This window comes from Struthio camelus, chromosome 1 (genome assembly GCF_040807025.1).
Source record: "Struthio camelus isolate bStrCam1 chromosome 1, bStrCam1.hap1, whole genome shotgun sequence".
NCBI classification, from domain to species: domain Eukaryota; kingdom Metazoa; phylum Chordata; class Aves; order Struthioniformes; family Struthionidae; genus Struthio; species Struthio camelus.
In genome coordinates, this window is record NC_090942.1 from 39,851,398 (window position 1) to 39,873,059 (window position 21,662).

General features: G+C 42.4%; 1 protein-coding gene across 1 annotated transcript in view; it reads right to left on the reverse strand.

Annotated features, from left to right (window-relative positions):
• The window catches only part of GRIP1 (glutamate receptor interacting protein 1), a 349,131-nt gene extending 329,709 nt beyond the window's left edge, over positions 1–19,422 (reverse strand). The window contains exon 1 of the mRNA XM_068934961.1: positions 19,258–19,422. Within this exon, the coding sequence (XP_068791062.1) occupies positions 19,258–19,312 (55 nt within the window). The 5' untranslated portion in view covers positions 19,313–19,422. The remainder of the gene's footprint in view (positions 1–19,257) is intronic.
• Between the last annotated feature and the right edge of the window lie 2,240 nt (positions 19,423–21,662).

Here is a 21,662-nt window from a genome sequence, read left to right on the forward strand (position 1 = left end):
AGAATGCAAAAAAGTTAGTTTACCAAAATAAATCCTCTTCTTTGTGAAGGTGGCAAGGTGCACACAAAAGCAGGCATATGTAACTCAGTGGAAAAAATGCAGATATGGTCAGCAGTATCACTGGACTACCTGAATTCAAAGAAACGTTAATTGGACAAGATCCGACTCCCCACAACTACATGACCAGTTTTCAGTGACCTTTATGAACCAGGAAGGATTAAAAATGTGTTTCAACTACAGAAAAGTGATCTTTCAAAAAAGAAAAAAGTACAGCAAAACACTGAAGATGAACACGAAGGAGGGATGTTCAATGAGATGAAAACGTTTCCTGATAGTGCAAGAACGTAAAAACTACTAAAGAATAATGAAGACAAGGGCAGACTATGGGAAATCACAGAATCACAGAATCGTTTAGGTTGGAAGGGACCTCTGGAGATCATCTAGTCCAACCTCCCTGCTCAAGCAGGGTCACCTAGAGCATATTGCCCAGGATCGCGTGCCAGGCGAGTTTTGAATATCTCCAGGGAAGGAGACTCCACCACCTCTCTGGGCAACCTGTTCCAATGCTCTGTCACCCTCACAGTGAAGAAGTTTTTTCTCAGGTTCAGATGGAACTTCCTGTGGTTCAGTTTCTGCCCGTTGCCTCTTGTCCTGTTGCTGGGCACCACGGAGAAGAGACTGGCCTCATCCTCTTGACACTCCCCCTTCAGATACTTGCACACATTTATGAGATCACCTCTCAATCTTCTCTTCTCCAGGCTGAACAGGCCCAGCTCTCTCAGCCTTTCCTCATAGGAGAGATGCTCCAGTCCCCTCATCCTCTTTGGAGCCCTCCACTGGACTCCCTCCAGTAGCGCCATGTCTCTCTTGTACTGGGGAGCCCAGAACTGGACACAGTACTCCAGGTGAGGCCTCACCAGGGCTGAATAGAGGGGCAGAATCACCTCCCTCCACCTGCTGGCAACACTCTGCCTAATGCACCCCAGGAGACCATTGGCCTTCTTGGCCACAAGGGCACACTGCTGCCTCATGTTTAACTTGTTGTCCACCAGCACTCCCAGGTCCTTCTCGGCAGAGCTACTTTCCAACAGGTCAACCCCCAGCCTGTACTGGTGCATGGGATTATTCCTCCCTAGGTGCAGGACCTTGCACTTGCCTTTGTGGAACTTCATGAGGTTCCTCTCTGCCCAACTCTCCAGCCTGTCCAGGTCCCTCTGAATGGCAGCACAGCCTTCTGCTGTGTTAGCCTCTCCCCCCAGTTTAGTATCATCAGCAAACTTGCTGAGGGTGCACTCTGTCCCTTCCTCAAGGTCATTGATGAATATATTGAACAAGACTGGGCCCAGGACTGACCCCTGGGGGACACCACTAGCTACAGGCCTCCAACTTGACTCTGCACCATTCACCACAACCCTCTGAGCTCGGCCATCCAGCCAGTTCTCAATCCACCTCACCGTCCACTCATCCAGCCCACACTTCCTGAGCTTACCTAGGAGGATGTGATGGGAGACAGTGTCAAAAGCCTTGCTGAAGTCCAGGTAGACAACATTCACTACTCTCCTCTCATCTACCCAGCCAGTCATTCTGTCATAGAAGGCTATCAGATTGGTCAAGCATGATTTCCCTTTGGTGAATCCATGCTGACTACTCCTGATCACCTTCTTGTCCTCCACATGCTTAGTGATGACCTCCAGGAGGAGCTGTTCCATCACCTTTCCAGGGATGGAGGGGAGGCGACAGGCCTGGAGTTTCCTGGCTCCTCCTTCTTACCCTTTTTGAAGACTGGAGTGACATTGGCTTTCTCCCAGTCCTCAGGCACCTCTCCTGATCTCCAGGACCTTTCCAAGATGATGGAGAGTGGCCTAGCAATAACATCCGCCAGCTCCCTCAGCACTCGTGGGTGCATCCCATCGGGGCCCATGGATTTATGGATGTCAAGTTTGGACAAAAGACCTCTAACCTGATCCTCCTCAACCAAGGGAGAGTCTTCCTTTCTCCAGCCTTCCTCTCTTGTCTCCAAGGTCTGGAATTCCTGAGGGCTGGCCTTAGCAGGGAAGACTGAAGCAAAGGCAGCATTCAGCAACTCTGCCTTCTCTGTATCTTTTGTCACCAGGGCACCCGCCCCATTCAGCAGCGGGCCCACGTTTTCCCTAGTCTTCCTTTTGCTATTGATGTATTTGAAGAAGGCCTTCCTGTTGTCCTTGACATGCCTTGCCAGATTTAATTCCAACTGGGCCTTAGCCTTCCTTGTCGCATCCCTGCACGCTCTGACAACGTCCCTGTATTCCTCCCAAGTGGCCTGTCCCCTTTTCCACATTCTGTACACTTCCTTCTTCTGCTGGAGTTTTGCCAGGAGTTCCTTGCTCATCCAGGCAGGTCTCCTGCCCGCTTTGCTGGACTTCTTCCTCAGAGGGACGCACTGATCCTGAGCCTGGAGGAAGTGACGCTTGAATATTAACCAGCTTTCTTGGACCCCTCTTCCTTCTAGGGCCCTACCCCATGAGATTCCCCTAAGTAGGTCCCTCAAGAGGCCAAAGTCAGCTCTCCTGAAGTCCAGCGTTGCAATCCTACTCATTGCTCTGCTCCCTCCTCGTAGGATCCTCAACTCCACCATCTCATGGTCACTGCAGCCAAGGCTGCCCCCAACCTTCACATCTCCAACTAGACCTTCTTTGTTCGTTAGTACAAGGTCTAGCATTGCACCTCTCCTCGTTGGCGTCTCCACCACCTGAGTCAAGAAATTATCATCAATGCTTTGCAGGAACCTCTTTGACTGTTTGTGCCTTGCTGTGCTGTCTTGCCAACAGATGTCAGGGTGGTTGAAGTCTCCCATGAGAACCAGGGCCTGTGATCGTGAGGCTTCTTCCAGCTGTCTGTAGAAGGCCTCATCGACGACTTCCTCCTGGTCAGGTGGCCTGTAGTAGACCCCCACAACAGTGTCACCCATGTTACCCTGCCCTTTAATCCTTACCCATAGGCTCTCCACTTGCTCTTCATCCACCCCGAGGCAGAGCTCCATACATTCTAGCTGCTCCCTCACATAAAGAGCAACTCCACCACCTCGCCTTCCTGGCCTGTCTTTCCTAAAAAGCACATAGCCATCCATGACAGCATCCCAGTCATGTGAACTATCCCACCATGTCTCTGTCACTGCAATGAGATCATGGCCCTGCGACCGCACACAGATCTCTAACTCTTCCTGCTTATTCCCCATGTTAGGGTATCTAGGGAGAATGAATGGAAGGTTAATACAATGGTAGAGGGCCTATGGGCAATCCTATGGAGACCTCTCCTCAAAGAGCAACAGCAGCTCCAAAAGCTAGAAAGAGGTTAGATTTATGAATAGTGGGATGCAGAACTGCCAGTATACAGCAAAGGTACATCTGAATCGGGAACTGTGTCTTTGGCTCAAGTCTTCCAGCATCAGTGAAGACACAGACTAACTACACAGATGTAAACGAGAGGCAAGTAACATGGTGTCTCAGGACTCAGTAAAGAAGGCCTCTGCAGCAAAGAACACTGACAACAGTGACAGAGATAAATAAAGGTGAGGCCATATCCAAGTGGGTAATTCTGTTTACCCATGCTCAAGAAAAAGAAAACATTAATCAAAATTATCAGGTAATAACATGAACCTTTTTTCCACACAATGCACAATTAGACTGTGACTTTCATTCCCATTGAATACTGTTGAGACATGAGATGACAGGATCAAATCAGGCATTTATACAGATGACAAAAGATATCCACTTTATAATAGTAAGAAATAAAATATAAACAGAAGCTTTAAATGTGATGCAGATTCTCAAACTTCAGGGCAAAAATAAATTTCTAATATCCTCAAGAAGAAGGTCACCCTGCATTTCACTGCTACAGAGTTTGTTGCCTTTAAACAGCGAGTACCAAACAGTCAGAGCCAAGGCAGCAGATCAGAAGGACCCCTGCCTCAACAAATATGGAAATCAGAATGTTCCTGTTTGAACACTATTCTCTCATTCCTTTTCTTAAAGCTAAAAACAAACAAAACAAGATAGTTCAAGATTGTTAAAGGAATCAAACAATGAAACATTATGAAACCACGAAAAACACAAGAACCATACTGACGTATGAAGACATCAAGGTTAACATAACACATGGAAATACAAAATATTACAGATACACTAGGAGCTTAATCAGGTTACCTACGTTACTGGAAAAAAAAATTGCAGTTTTTAGAAATACCTCATTTTAATATAGCTAGAAATAATCAAACGTAAAAACATATATTCTGACGTCTATTGAAATAATTTACAACAAAAAAATCTCAAAACACCTTTGTAGAATGGCATTAAAGCAGTTTGAAACAACTTAATCCCAAGAATTTTTACTAATTCTTAAATTTAAATATTCTAATTTGACTTTTCATGAACAAAAATTACAAATACTTTTTCAAAACAAGTCATGGTCTGAATCACGAATTATGTTTACACATTCCAGACTGTATGTAAAGAAGCAGATGAAGGAACTACTAGACCTTTAAGTCATGCTTTTCTCTAATCAAGGTGACATCTTATTAGTATTTCCTTGATTACCTCATATCTTTGCACACCTCAGCACAATCTCCGCTTACTGTTTATTTTTTGCAATTTTTAATTTTTTCATACTTTATTAAAAAATACGTTATGAAGAAACATTAATTAGTCTAGATTTCTCACTGATGCCAATTCAAAAAAGCTTCCTTGGTAATATATTCTATCTGTTTACCTACGCGCGTTTTTTCACCGATGTTACACTTTGCCTTGCAGATCCAAATAGTTTCTGTAACTTCCCTAATTCATTGCAACCTTGAAATATCACAAAAAGGCTTAATTACATAAAAACGCACTCCAAACAAAGCTAGTTTTAGAAGGAAGCAGAGCATGATTCTGATAGGAAAGGAAGGAAAGTAAATATGTTTATATTAGGCTCAGCCTTCAGCTTTTTTTTTTTTTTTTTTTAATAGCAGAGGATACATATAGCTTAAAGAAAGCTGAAGGGTGGTTATGTGGACAGTGAGTAGTACCTGCTCAGGTCAGACAGAAAATGAATGGCAACTGCTTTGTGTTACACAGTATTGGGAAAGAGCCAAGGTATTTAAGTACCTCACCGTAGAAAACACAACCCTAGAAGTTCAATAAAGCATAAACCTTAGGTAAGCTCCACCAGTCAAACCTTAAGTTGCCTGATACTCACCCCAGAAACCACCTCCAGTGTTGTCCAAATTACAGTGACAGTAGGAGGGAAGGTGAACATCACTAGCTAAATTAATCTGATGAAAACAAACATGGTACTATTCTTCTGTACATCTCTATCTTGTTCTTCACATCTCTAATATTAGCTCAATAGATTTTTACGAGATTAAATGCAAGCACTTCACATGCAAAGAAGAAATTTATCTCTCTTCTATCTCTTCTGTGCACCTGGGCTCATAGATTATCAGCCCCCAAACCCTGCAACAGGGGATCATAAACTTGCTCCTCGGAAGAGCAAACAAGCAAAGTGCTTTTATTCTTGTCTGCTTTTTATGCAGCATCTCAGTGCAAGGGGATAGATGGCATTTTCTTTACAAGACAAATGTCTCTCTCCTCTGATTGGGCATTTGTGTTCAAAAGACATTCCTTACAGACTTTTTTGCAGGAAAATTTTCAACACATTAAGATGCACCAGTAGAGCTGGAAACTAGCATGCACAGAAAAATATGCATATACTTTAATAATTTATACACCTATGATCCTTACTACTGCAATACAGACGTCTGTTTAGAAACAAATGTATATGAGTACTACCTGTTACAGAGAACTTTTTTTTTTCATTGACTAGAAAGCTATAGAGCACTAGAAAAGATTTACAGCAGCATCATATCACAGAGTATTATTCCGTTTACTCAGCTTTTTATTGTTATTCAGATAACTCCATGTATTAGAACTCAGAAACAGAATTTCTGTCTGACATTGGCCTCCTCATTCTAAGAACAAGCAAACGGACTTAAAATCCTTCTCATGCATTTTATTCACACAAACACAGGTTCTTTCCCGTTAAAAGAAGTGTCTCTTGTTTTTCTAGTTGCATTTTCTAATCAACCGTTAAAGAGAAATCTCATGGACTTTCTGCACACAGAAACGACCACAGCTTGCGCTAAGTGTTCCACTGACTAAAGAACAAGACAGAGTTCAAACAGCAAAGCAGACATCTACTCTGATCTTGCAGGAGCCACACCACCACCTCAGTTTTCTCACAAGGTAGTACCCACCTGGCTGTAATGAAGGAAGACAAAGGTTTATAAACCACTGCTGAAGATGAAAAGCACTACACAACTCAAAAGTTCTCTCCAGCGGACAGAGCAGACAACATTAAGATTTGTCTGGTGGTGTTTTATGGTTTTCTTTGGAAATTTTTAAATTTCTTTTTCTACTTCGACTGGAGAAACACCTCCTGGGGGTAAAGAATTTTCAAAGCACAGACAATACATCAAAAGTTCGTAAAAAAGAGAGTAGGATACAAAAATCAAAGTAGTAAGGATTATCTAAAACCATATGTATTTTAAACTACCCAGGAATTAAGGTACAAAGCAAAAATTGTTGCTAGTCTTCCTCCGCACATCTTTCAACATGAATCCACAATAACAGCCCCTAAGTGTTAAATGCCTCTTTCCTCTTTCTCAACACTTAATCCACTCATCTCATCTAAAGCCACACTCCAACTCCCAAAAGAATGAAGTAAAAACTGTCCAGAATTTTACCCTATTTTGTGCAGTGATAACTTCTGCTTCTAGGGCTATTACATATAAGTAGGCAATAGGAGAAATTGTGTTTCTTAGCAGCCAAAGAAACAATAATTTTGGAAAAAAAATCCAACTCTGAAAGTCTTCACTCTGCAAAAGATTTTTTTCCTCTTGTTATGACATGTAACAGTATTTTTGTGATTATGAGTTAGGCAAATCTGAAAATGCACTGAGATCTCAGACCTGTTCTAGTAATTGGTTTGTGTCGCTGTTGGTAATAAAACTGCCAGCTCTAGGTATACATTTTTTACACTTCATGTTCATTCATGATGCGACATTTTTCAATCAAAGGAAACTAAACTACATTTTTCCACCAGCAAACGAATATAAATCATTTCACAGTTAAATACATTTAACTTTTCTTCCAATAATGAATATGAGGAATAACTAAAGGGATACTCGACAAGAAAAATACATTTTATATATTCTCTGTGGAAACAAAAAAAAGCTTTTAATTAAGAAGAGAGAGCAAAAAATGATTAATATTTTATATCCCTTTTACTGGGTTTCTCTTCCCCCCCCCCCCAACAGATAATATCACATATCACAAGAGTGATCTTTTAATTAAACAAAATACATAGTTTCTTTTTACAAGTATCCTTTGATGGAGTTAAGCATATGCCCAAATTTAAGCACAATGACTTCAAAAGGATTGTTCATCCTCAAGTATCCACACGCTTAGCCAGCAAAGGAGTCAGTGGCCTTGACTTAGAGATCTTTTAAAGATCAGCATCAAATAAATTTACACCATGCGCTTTTCGAGTCATATGGTTAGAGCCTAACAGCTTACTGAGTGCCAAGATATGATCCAGAAAAGCATGCAAGTGTGTTCTTAAGTACTTTGCTGGATGAGGGCCTCAGTGCAGGACATTTTGCTAGCTCACGCCTTTCATGTTCGTATCCTGCTGATAAATCACTCTGAGATATTATCAACTCATGTCAAATTTTTGTTTTTCTTTTAATCCTTAATAAATTATCGATTGATGGCAAAAAGATGATTATTTCATTACTACTACTTACTGGAATCGACATGCAAGTGAGATAATTTATGTGTTTAAACTAGAATACCCACTCTGATTCATTACAATAGACTAAAAATTATTCTCTTTAAAGAATACTATTAAAAATCATGATTTCAGAACAATTCCAAGAACAGACCTGCACCTGTACTTCCTATGTGTAGTTCTTTGCTTGTATAGCGTGCCATAAGAGGTATATTTTTAAAAATAATGAAAAGATTTATCTTTAACCTTGCCAAAGCTTAAACATGTGCTTAACTTTACCACCCTGACTATCATAATTGCGTAGGAATAATCTACAATCTAATTTATGAAAAAGTAACACAGTTCTATTTATTTCCGTATAAGCTTTTCTCAGAAAATAACAATACAGTCAAGTAACTGCATAAATTCAGAATTTGCCACTTACAACATTTAAAAGTTTCATGTGAATATACTGAACCTTCATTTTAATAACTGAGAGCAAACTGCAGAAATTACAGGCAAAAGACGCTTTATGCAATTATTTCAAGCAGCTAGCACAATGGAAATAATAAGCAACACTTGAAACAAGTCAATTAAAGACTTTTTAATACTTTTCTCTAGAGTATCATCCTAAAAACCAAGAAGTTGTTCAGTTTCAGGAAACAGGCCCATCATACAATTACTTTTATGCTGACTTCTTTCTTTGCAGTAAAAAAAAAAAAAAAAAAAGAAAAACATTAAATATCCTAGTTTTTTCTGGCTCTTTTTTTTTTGTAACTATTGCCCACTCTGATAAGATCACAATCAATAAAAAGTAAGGTTTGGTGGAAGTAGAAAGAAATGTCAAAACTAGCCTGATGTATGTTATAGGCTGAAAGACAAGTTTTTTTCAGATGACCTAGTCCTTCACGACTCAGCTGAAAAGATGTTTCCTACATTAAGCTATTTATCTGAGGAAGTCATCTTAAAATTCTATGACATTATGCTTTTTAAAAATACTTCAATTAGGTTACAAAAAAGAAACATAAGCACAGAAATGTGGCTTCACTCATTACTTACCTACTACTCAGATCTTTGTCAAAAGTCAAAAATACAATACAGAGACAGTAGCTGAACCTTCTTCTTTTCCTTTGGTTTGAAAATTTGATATTTAATGGTAGATGGTAAATTATCTGAAAATTAAGGCTCTTTTCAATATTAAAATCTTCTGAAAAGTGAGAATCACTGGCATCCTAAATTTTTAAGTAACAGTGAACACAAATCTAAAATTCGTCTAAGCAGAACAACGAACTAACACAACTTATAGCATCCCTGATTTTCATCTTTTTTTTTTTTGCTTTGCCTTATTTTACAAACACAAACACAGATACCAGCGCATGCCTGAATCTGTGGACAAGTCGAAGTAACAGCTCCAGCAGACGGGATTTCAAAAACTTTACGGTTAGGATATTAAAATACAACAAAGAGAAGAGACTATTTTAGAGACCATAGAAAAGCCTGAGTTAGTGCCCCATTTTTGTCATCATTACTATTGATCATTGTCATCATTACTAATGATGGGAATACTTGTGAATACTAAAGTTTACTATACTATTCGCCTATTCAAACTAAGACAACATGAAAACTTGCCACAATATTTACTTGTTCAATAAGCAAATGTGAACACACACATAAAAAAAGGCCAATCATGTCTTAACACTTTGCGCTCAAGGTGTGTGGAGGTAGTCTCAGATTTTTTGCTACTAATTACATTCTTGAAGTGTTAAATAAGTTATTGACTTCACAAAAGCTACAAGTATAAAGCTACTGAATTATTCTTATATGTTATCCATTTCCTTTTTTCATATCCATAGACTCCTCACCCTCTCCACATATGCACCCACACCTCAGCCCAAAGCATTTAATCAACTGCTTCACTTCTGAGATGCAAATTCTGCAAGTTTATCTGCCTCCTGCACATTTTGTAAACAAATTCATCAGTACTAGTAAGAGGTGAAGTTAAAAGCACTACAAATTATAATTTCAAAATACATTTTTTTATGAGAGGAGATTCATTTCATTGGTCCTACCAAATCATGACGTATGCAGAACCTTTCATAACAAAGCTCAGTTAAAACTTACATCTTACATATTTTTTGTTTGGTTTGCGAAAGGTTAGTATTACCAAAAAAAAAAAAATCAAGTAATTTACAGGTATATCCCCATAAAATCGGAAACTTTATCAAACATATCAGTTACTTTGAAAGGCTCTATGCCCAAATCTTCTCACCACATTCAAAACATTACATTTTCTATAAAAAACACGAGAAAAATTAAAAATAAGTAGGAATAAAACTAGCACAGAGGTGAAGGAGGCACTGTATTATTGGGCAGGAGTTTCCTCTGACTTTTCTGAGGAGACCCTGGACTAAGAAACGGCCTCCACTGACAGATACTAGGGCTCAGGTAGATTTGCCGGCACAAGTAACAATCTCCGGAACTCAGCAGAGCTGCATGCTGGCACTCTTGCAGTGGATTTCTCTCCCTGGTTCTCTGGTAGTATTTTCTATGTGACAATCACTCTAGTTTCTGCCCAGCTGTTGTGCAAATAATCCATTCCTAAAATGAAAACAAGCTGAAGACTTCACTGAAATTAAGCTTTTGTCTGAGTAGCAAAGTGTTCGGTTTATTCCGCAACAGCCTTACCTCAAACTTAGGCCCCAACACCGCCCAGCACAAGTGTGGGCACAAGTGAGGATGAAATAAGACCTTCTAGTTCTGCCAGTTTGCAGACAGATTTTGAGAATACAGAGTATAGCAGGGGGGTTGACGCAATTCACTTGTTGAAAGTCTTGGCTTAGCTCAGATGCCAAAAAATTTCTCAGGTCAGAGGCCATACCTCTGATCACCAGTTCATTATTGATCGTTAGAGAGTAGGAGCTGACAACAACAGGAGAAGACAGAAGCAGCACTGTGAACTCATCTTTGCCATAACAATACAAAGGACAAAGGATTTGGTCCACAGACATCATAATCCAAATAGACAAGAAACTAGTGCACTGGTGTGTAACTCATATTTTAACAGTAAGTTCCAACAGGGCCTCTTCTCAGCAAACACTGTTGCTCTGAACCACACAGAGAGTCGCTGTGTACCCCTGAGGATCCAATGCACTCCTCCCACCTGTGTAGGCCATATTTATCCCTCAGACATCGTTGGCCACTGTAAAAGGTTTTAGCATATTGTTAGCTGTTACTGTGCAAAATAAATAAAAATCACTGGTTACTGTTTTTCACTTTCTCCTGCTGTAGAAGAGCCTAAACAACAAACAAGCTTCGGACCATGGAACATCTGGACCGCATCACAGGCAACTGTCGAAGAGCTGCTATCATCTGTATCTTGCTAATTGATATCCATAGAAACAAAAAGCTTGAAACATGAAAATTGATCTCAGATTTGGCTCACTTAAATACATGCTCCTGCAACTGTTGTGGTGTTCTTCATTTTGTTTGTTAAATGTAATTATGTTGGTTTCCATTCTCACTGAAACCACATGACAGAGAGATCATGTCTCACCGTATATTTACCTAGCAGGAATCTTCTTAAGACAGCTCATTAAACAAAAGAAAGCATTTTACATTGAGCCTCTTCCTAAGCTAGAGAGAGTTACTCAGATAACATGTTCTGACAATACTTTACCATATTCAAAGTACTGTCTGCTAATAAGGAAAGTGCTCACACTCAGTATTCAGACAATACTCATGTCCCACAAAACTGTGGCAGTGCAAATTCAGTCTGGCCCCAGTGATAAAGCAACGTACGAATATGTTTTTGCTGACACTTATTTTTAGCGGTCATCACTGTGCTTTGTTCTTAATGTAATTTCTTAACTCACTCAAAAGTAAATATATTTCAGGGAAAAGTTAAAACTTAGTAAGACTACTGTGGAATTCTCTAGACGGTCCAATATGTAAAGAGGACAGTAAAACTATTAAAATATTCTTTGCAGCTTTCTCTGTACAGTTGCAGAATCTTTCCAGCAGTCATTTTCACAGAGAGTAAGAAATGGAAGAATGTTCCTACCCTGCACAAAAAAGACTTGAGATTGTGTCAGTCACACCCGCCTTGACTCCTGTGGTCATTTGCAAGGAGAGACAAGACAACAAACTTCCATATGAAATATGCATCAGCACCTAAGTGGCCAGTCCCTGCTTAACCTGTTTTTTTCCTTCATGTGATCTCTTAAAATATCACTGTAGTAAGCAAAGAACTTGATAGTACATTGCTCTAACTAAGGATGCAAATCAGTGAACAATAAAATTAGCACTGATAATGACTTTTTCAAAACATTAGATGATTAGCATGATTCAGAACAATAAAACCTGGCTACCTTGTACTGCAGGACATGCCAGAGCAGTTTGTACTGCCCAGTTACTTAGTACAGTGCGTGCCAATTGGAAGAGAAAGGGAAGAAAAATCAGTGGGGTGATAAAGTAATCAAGATTACTTGCATTCAACATAAATGTTACTACTCTTCCCTGAATTTTACAGTGTCACGCTCATCTTGCCAGACTTAAAGGCTGAACAACTGATTGTCCTACCCCCACATAGGATGCTGAGGCATCTGATTAATCTGCTGTTGCACATGCCAGTATAAATGGTGCTAGGACATTTCAATATGCATAACTTCAAATGACTTAGGAATAAAATCCAAATACTGCAGAATTTCACATACACAATCATAAGACTCTTTCAGAAAAGTGTTGACTTACTGAATCCTTTCTGATAAACACTCGCATGACTAAACAGGGATTAGAGATGAGCAATTTGGAAAACGTGTACCATCAAGCCTTGCCTAATTCAGCCTCTTTAGAGCAACAAACTGTCTTGACAGTTCTTCATGAAGAACCTTGAGCAGCGGTAACTCAGTTGATCTTGAGTCACGTAAAAACTGTCCACAGTAGGGATAAATAGGTATGTGTTGAGATTCAAAAAAAACCTGTCTTCCTCCAAATTACTAAGGGATCTAACGCTGAAACTTCTGTGCTTCAGCTTATGTCTTTCTCTAAAGTATCAGCGCACAGGAAACTCTTTGATCAAAAACTCATGTTTAGGGCTTATCTCCTTCATGGCTCACAGGCACCTGCAAATCAACTGGGCCCATTAGTGGCAACTATTGTTAGTGCTTCAAATTCAACATATTGCTGTTCTTTGAGGGAAATGAGTTTTTGTTGCCAGATCAATAAATCATCACTCATCGCTGGCAAATTCCCAGACCAAATCTAACTCTCCATTTTTGATGAACACTAGGAAAAGATGTTTGCCTCTGCAAAAATAAAAATAGTTTATTTGCAGCAGCATTTCACATCTTCTTTCTAAATGGGGAAAAAATTTGGTTATGGCCCAGACACACTACATGACCATTTCTTGGCAATCAGTGAAGACCACATCATCATGAAGATTCTGTGACAGTTATCAAATTATTTTAATACTACAGATCACAAAATGCTATTAACTTGGTTGTGGTAGATCACAAGAGATGTAGATGCTGTTTGCTTATCTTTGGTTTCTCTCATGCTAAAAGGACACTAGGGAGCAATTATTGCCTCTTCCGTCCGTATGTCAGAACCCTCCTGGTCCCATCTGGTTTTAAGAGAAAGAACGAAGAAATTGCCACAGTGTCTGTCGTTTGCATGATGATGAAAACCAGCTTTATCGTTTCATCTTATCCAGCCTGGCCACAGCAGCAAATGATCTTCACCAGCACTCAGTTTATCAAATGGAAAAAGATCAGCTGTCCAAGATTCAGTTCAGTCAGACTGAGAGGAAAAGAAGCAGAAGCCCTAACAAGGACAAAATACATATCTGTTGTGTTTTGTTATTAGTGCACCTTTTGTTATCAGGGTTTGCCAGTTTGAAGTTTGGTTACATTTTCAGTAGCTACTAGAGGACAAAAAAAGCAGCTACAGTTAAGCCAGCTCCTTTTGTTATGACAGCAGCTAAGATATGGTGACATTTCCTTCCATTTTTGTCCTTACCACTGTTACTCATGACTTTTTCACTGTAAATTTAAGCAACTATGCTTTGCATAGGATAACTGACCAAGTGCTCCAATTACTCACTCTCTAGATACCAAAGAATCAAGGAATTCAGCTTCCAGGTGACCTGGACTCTAAATTCAGTCTTTGCACTGCCTTCACTGCTGGGGTAGAGACCATCCTTTCAAGCACCTCACCCTCCAGAGCTGAAATCCAGCTGTTCACCCCCAACACCAGTCCTGATTCTTAGGGGCTGCCACTGCAGTCAAAGCACATCGTTTCCTCACCAAACGTCTACTGCCTTCTGGTTCATACTTTAACTTTTCAGGAGGCATGTGAAAGATGTGAGAAAACAGAGAAAGAAATACAGACAGCCTTTGCAAAAAACTTCCAATCCCAAACTTTCCTGATACCCCAGAGTTCACAAAGCATAGTCAACTAAATGCAAACACTAGGTCTCTAACTTGCACTTTCTTTAGTTTCTGTGGATCCACTCACGCTCAAGAAGAAGATTCCTCTTTCCTTACCAGGCCCTAGCTAAAGACAGTAAACAGTTATTCTCATCCTGTTTTGTTGAAATTTAAACTCGTACATTTTAACTTGCAATGGGAAAGAGTCTGAAGCATATCCTCTCAGTTAAAGTGGCCTCTTGGTTGATCAGATGTGAATTACTAAGCCACAACAACATGATTAAATTCAATCACGGGCCCATATCTCTCACTTATCTGAAAAACTGATTCTCTCCCAGCTTAAAATCAGCAGGCAAGTTCACAGAGCAGTAACCTAAGAGACAAAATCTTGTTGCCAGAACATCTTCCATGAGAAGATGCTGTTTTTGTATTTACGTATTTCTCATTCCTTAAGTCCAGAGTTTAAAATTTTAAAGTTCACCTAATTTCCCTGACTTGTAAGAACTGTGGAGATGGATGGAAGAACAGAAAATAAAAATATAGTCTTTCCTTCTTTCTCAACGTAAGTGGGCTACACTGCTGAGAAGAGAGGTAGAACTACCGTGGAAGGCTTAACATCTTTTATCTATTTTTATCAAGACAAAAATATACTCGGACACATTATTAAAGTTGATAACTATACATATTAAGGGATACCAAGCAAATAAGATATAGAAAATATCTTGTGAACACATAAGACATGCGAATATAGGTTTTTTTCTGTGTTCCTGTCAAACTTGATCAGCTATAAGGTTGAAACAGGAGTTCCATAAAATGCCTTCATTTAACTTGATTGGAAGGGATATTGCATAAAATTAATTCCAGAAACATTTTTATTCTCAATGTATTTGCTCAGATGTCACCTCAAAAAGTGTTTTAGGTAGTTTATAACAAGATTTGATTTAGCAGCTTAGGCAGAAAATCTGGGGGGGAAACATGCCCTGAATGTTAATAACACAGTCTTACACTAGTGAGTCTTAACATGTCATTTCTGAAATGATGGGGTTTACTGTATCAGCCATATGCTACAGTTACATTACTCAACACAGAGCACAATTCCTGTCCTGTAAAGGAGAAGATAATCTTGGTAGTGGAATCCAGAAATACCAAAGCCACTGCAGAATACTGCTTGACTACGGAAGCAGGAGTAGGAACTCAACGGCTGTGCCGCAGTTTGCGCAAAAAACAGCTATCCATTTCATTTTTAAATAGGACTTCCGTCTCTCAAAAATGTACATGATTTTTTTAATTAGATGTATTCCGCATAATTTTTGTGGTGAAGATATCTAAAAATACTCTTTTTGAAACGTCATTAGTTCTCTTCCAAAGTGCAACAACCTTCTCAGTAACAACATGAATTTGATCTCACAGATTCTAAACCATGAACGAATGCATGCACTCTGTCTGACACTGGCAAAGCTTGAAACATTTAACCCATGTTATTCTCCTTCACTCAGGGTATCGATTTTTGCCAAGGTGAACCAACAGTGTTGCTCACGTCCCTGTTGCACTACTTTAGTAAAAAGAGCCAACTACCATCAGCAAGGTGCTGGTTTTGGATAACCTCTACTCTGATACCATTGTGTTTTCAGCAACTGACTCGTAGGGACCACAAAGACAAGCTGAGCTAAGGACTTTATGAGGTGGGCTGTTCAACACAGACACGCGGCTCTGAAGCAAGGAAGGGGCAAACAAGGATACTGATATACTAAAATAACCTCGCTCGGAGAAAACCCACTGCGTCTGCACCAAGATATCACAGTCTGCAGGACAACTCTTCACATCCAAACAATAAAGTTCTGCAGAGAATTCTTAGAGTCAAACTCAAATGCCAGAAACAGGCTGCTGGCACTAGCACCGCTATCTAGTTTTGACGTACTAGACAGACTGAGCATGAGGGTGACACAACAGCATTTGAAATGCTTCCCAAAGCAATGCTGTATTTGCTTGGATGGAGATAAGGATATCAGTACCAAGGAAACCTTTCATGCAGCTATTCCTCAGGGATACACTTGACTCCACACATGTGGACTCCCACACAGCCCTCTAACAGATCCTCTCTAATCAACTTGCCTTCCTCTCAAGCCATTACTTCTCAGCTCCCACAGTTCCTCCCCTTTCCACAGCTAAGGGCAAAGAGGCCTGAGCAACTCCATAAACGCACACGTGCAGTAAGCCAAGCTCCCAAGCAGATGCTGAAAGGAAGTCTGTGAGATTTGAGGAAGAAAAGCCTGGCGAAAGATGGTCTGTAGGAAACCACACACAGGTCACCCAGGGGAAATCCTTTCCTTCCCGCTTTCCACACCTCCTCCAGCACTACGCTTCTTTTCTGGTTTGAACCTGCTACTACAATGTCTCCAGCAAGGCTTGCAATGCAGGCTGTACTTGAACCGTTTGCTATGACAGGGAAGAGGCGTGGACTGAGGACATATTAAGGCTGAGATTGAAGAACAAAGTCAGCAAGAAGCACACAGATAACCAGGATTATTTAACTACTTGCTTTTTGCGGGGCGGGGAGGGGTTGCTTTTTTACAGTTTGCTTTGCAATTATCCACTATGGAGAAACTTCAGCACCACATTAACTAAGCAGTTTGGTATTGTTATACAGGACCACAAAATCACCACTGGTCAGTGCTGCTAGTGTTCACGGGACAGAATAAAGACTAGCTCCTCTCACTAGAAGAAAATACTGGTTTAAACAATCAGATTACAGAGGCATAGAATACAAAAAAAAATGCACAAAAATACACATGCGTGAAATGTTTCTTGCATGTTTTAAAATATTTTATATTCTCTGCATGTATTATATCCAATACATACAGACATTTGAGGTGGATGGATAAATGGCTTTTTTATATACTATGTGAGCATGTATATGCAACACCTATACAATTATTAAATATATTATATCCAATATTATTCCATATCCAAATTATAGAAACTGCCTGTATAAAAAGATGGCTTCAGTGATAGTTTCAGTTAGCAGCATTTACATTCACAAAGGTCTTCTGATAGCATCATGTATGTAAATCATTCTGCAGAATAACTGAATGGAAATATTTTCTAGAAACAGCAGAGGGGGATGTTAGCACAGCTGGCTTTGAACCAGAATTTAACTGTATCTGTAATTGCCTTTTAACTCAATGCCACACTAAACTCCTGCATTAGCTAAAGATGCACCTTCATTTCATTATGGCACTGGCCATTTTTCTGGCTACTTTGAAAGCTTTATTTAATCTATTCCACATACTCAAAGACAATTCAATTCAACATGGATTAACTATTTTGACCATTTAATATTTTTCTTAAGTCTAAAGGGAAAAGTTGCAGTAAACTGGAATTCTGCTAAATTACTAGCTAAACTTGAGCAACATATAGTGAAACACATTTTAGAAAGAAATGGCTTACTTTAGATGCAGAAGGGTTTTTCATTCACATCAGTGGAAATATACAGAAGGAAAGCATCAGTGATAAGAGTTTTAAAATATAAATCTATCCCACTTCATAATGAAGATGCAAGAAAGTAAACAAAAAATATGAATAAATAAGAACTGTTCACAAATCAGTATTTTAACTGGCATCAAAACCCATCAAAGCAAAAGCATTACCATTGTTTACTTCTAATAAAGACAATCCTGCACGATACAGCTTATGACACAACCTTTATGAAGAATGAGAGGAAGAAGTCCTTCCAGTTTCCGACATACCCGGATTACATCATTTTTAAAGTTTCCCCATCTCTAAAAGCATGATACACTTTGACAACTGTCATATCCCCTATTTCTGTGATTTCTCAACTATGCAGATGGATTTTTTTGACATAAAAAAATATGACCATAGCTTTTGGTATTGATTGTATACACTGGAAGGAAAGGCTAAAAATCCAGCCTCTCACAGCTGAAATACCTGCTCTCACTGCAGTTACTATTTTTATGTCATATGCTGGCAAACAACTTCTCAGTAAGAAGAGGATTTACTTGTAAGAAGCAGCACACTAGTTCTGAAACAGACCTCCATCTCCCATGCAAGAGCAGGATACTTTTCCAAAGAGCAAACCAAATCTCCTCATTTTTAACATTTGGTGAATTTTTGGTCCTAGCAATAGAGCTAGACACCGTATAGGAAAGCCATCAAAAATGGAAGCGCTACTTCATAATCCCATACAGGAGCATGGAATTAAGAAGGGGTACAGCAAGGATTTAAGACGACTGGTATACCTTAAAGTTCCCCAATGTTAGCACCGTACTTGGCTTTGTTTCTTTGACCCACAGCCTGCCGACAAAGCCGTGAGGCGGTACTCTCCGACGGCGGAGGTCCTCTCGGTGGAAATGACAAAGTTACTGTTTTATTTAACACAAACAGCCTGCTTACTTTCAGAAGTGACCGGAAACCATCCACGCTTCGCTTTCTTACCGTGCCGATTTCTCAGCCAGGATTCGGGGAGCCGAGGCGGATGCCTCCTGGCTCCGGAGGAGAAGGGAGGGATGCATGGATGGATAGATGGATGGACGGACAGATGGATGGACGTGCACGGCAGCGTCTGCCCGGCCCCGCGGGCCGCGCCACACCCGCGGCTCCACGCCGGACACCTGTGGCCCCCCCCGCGGGCGCCGGGCCGGGCCCACGCGCGGCGCGGCCCCCCCCACTCCGTGACACCCCTCCCTCGGGACTCTCCCCCCCTCCCTCACACAGGCGCCCCCCGGCCACCGCCAGCGAGGCCTTGAGGCAGGCGGCGGCCGCTGCGGTAGCGGCGGCACCGGGGAGAAAAGTTAGTTGCCGCCGGCGCGGGGGCGGCCCTGCCCGCCCCGAGGCGCCGGCTGGCGGCTCCCCACCGCCGCCGCTCCCGCCGAGGCGGCGGAGCAAGATGGAAGGCGCCGAGTGGCCCGCGCCCCCGCGGGCCGGCCGCCTCCGTGCCGCCGGCCCAGGGGCAGCAAGGGGGGCAAGCGGGCCGCGCCGCGCCCGGCCTCGCCTGCCCGCGGGCGCCGGTGCCTACCCCGGCGCCGGCGCTCACCTCGCTCCTGCTCGGCTTGCAGGCAGATGGGGATGTTCTTCTTCCAGCCCGGCATGGCTCCCGCACGCCCCCCGCTCCCTCAGCGCTGCGGCGGCGGCGGGCTCATGGCAGGGCGAGGCGGCAGCGGCGGCGACCCGCGCTCGGGGGCGAGGCGGCGGCGGCGGCGGCGGCGGCTCGAGGGGCGGCGGCCGCGCCGCGGCAGGCAGGCAGGCAGGGAGGGAAGGGAGGGAGGGAAGGTGGCGGCGGCGCTCCCCGCGCTTGAGGGACGGAGCAGAGAAAGAGCGGGGCGGGCTCGCCCGGTTCAGCCGGGGACAGCCGAGAGGGGCGAGGGGAGGGGCTGCGGGAGGGGGAGGTGCGCGGCGGTGGCCGCCCCCGGCCCTCCCCGCCGCCTGCAGGTGGGACTGCCCCGAGCCGCCGCCGCACGACGGAGCCCGGCCCGGCGGCCGTTGCCCGCTGACCCGCGGCCGTTACCCCGCCCAGGCAGGCGGGAAACGAGGGGTTAAAGCAGGCGCCGCCTCGCAGGGAGCGGCACGGGCCGCCGGAGAGCACCGGGCTGGCAGCGCGAGCGGCCTCGGCCGCCGGTGTGACAGGTGGCGTTTCGGGCATGGCTGCGGCCAGCTCCTCACGACCCCTTTGACCAAAAGGGCCTCGGATCCCACCTCTAGAACGTGGTTTCTGGCGCCGCAGTCTTCTGACGGGAGACTTCATGCCGCGGCGGTTAAATATTCCGTTTCTTCTTCGGGGGGAGCGGGGGGGGAACCAAACAACTCCATAAAAATTCAGCGTGTCAGGTTTGAATGTCATTTTAAAGCGATGACAGTAATATATGTGAAGCGTTATTTTTTTAAAGGCACTTCTGGGGGCGGAATATTACACGAGCTTCTCTGCGCCTAACAGTTATGTTGTGTTTGTTGTTGTGTTGCCTGTCACTTCCTCATGTTTATAGAAATTGTGGAACTTCACGTGGTCAAACAGCTACACGCGAGCCCTTCCTTTGGACGAAAGCCTGAAGGGTTTCCCCTGTTTAATTTTTGTAGTAAGCATAATTGACAGTTTCCTGACGCAGCGTTTCTCTGCGTCGACTTTGTGCATGGTGCTTCAAGCAGAGCGTGTTCCTCGACGCTCGTGAAAACCCCCTGATTAAAACCCCGTTGACCAGAGCTGTAGCTGCTGGCTTTTCTTTGCCCGTCCTGGGGCCGCGGTCCTGTGATCAGCAGTACCGTATTCACGTGCGGCTGGACGGCTGAGCGCTGCTCCGGCTGGATCCCAGGCAGGGGTAGGCGTGCTCGCCAGGGTAGGGAGTGAGGAGCTGGTTTTGCTGGTAGCTCTCTTGCTGACTGTGAGAGGAGAGGTGATACCCGCTCTAGACTAAACACTGGTGGCACGGTGTTAACAAAACAGTAGTGTTTTACCGAATTAGAACTAGTAGGCTGACTTTATGTGAAGTTTGAGTCACGTGGCCACTGGTGTTTTTGCTTCGTTATTAGAGGCACTAAATTTGGATTTACTGTATCCTTGAACCAGGGTCTCATATCCTTCGTTCAAGAAGAGACACGATTCTCCTTCCTTTCATACTCCCTTGACTTACCTGGTGTTATTTTTCTTCCCGGTATGTCTAAAGAAAAATCTGAGTGTGCGTGTGAATTTCTGAGCGTTCTGCAACCACGATCTCCAACCAGCTGCTTTGCTTGCAGGGCAAAGCTTCCAGAAGATGCCTTTAGGGAACGCAGGCAGAGCAATTGAAATGCCCACGGCAGATTCACAGGAACTGACAGGGTCAGGAATCAAATGTGCAGTGCACCGCCACTGCTCCGATGCAGCAGTCGCCCTGCAGAACGATCACAAGCTAAAAGCTCTGGGAATAGTTTCTGCAGTAGACACAACAATGAAACATTTTTCAAAGCAATGAAGCGTTTTAGAAGCCATATTGCTACTTTTAAAAATTACTTTGGCACTTACTCTCCTAACCTATGCCATTTCTTAAAGCAAACTTGGGCTTTTAAGTGTTATGAAATGAAACAAAACTTCAGATGATTTTGTATCATCCACTTACTAAATCTTATCTACTACACTGATGCCTAACTTTTGCTCCTAGCCTTTCCATTATGAATGAAAGAACAAACCTTGAGCCATAACATTGTAGTTCTGATCCTCCGGTCAACTTTTTGCCAGCATTGGTGTTCTGCAAAATTGCAGGTCAGAAAAATGTAGTAGATTGCTGTACTCTTCAGTCCACAATAAGCCATTTTCTAGCCATTCTTTTTAATAGTGCCATCAGTTTTAAAGCGAGACTCTGTAGGACTGAGTGCGGGATTCTTCAGGGTCCATAAAATCCCAGTTGCTGTTTTGGATTTGCTCCAAAAGTGTGTTTAAAAAAGAGGGGGAAAGAACTATTCTTTGTAATG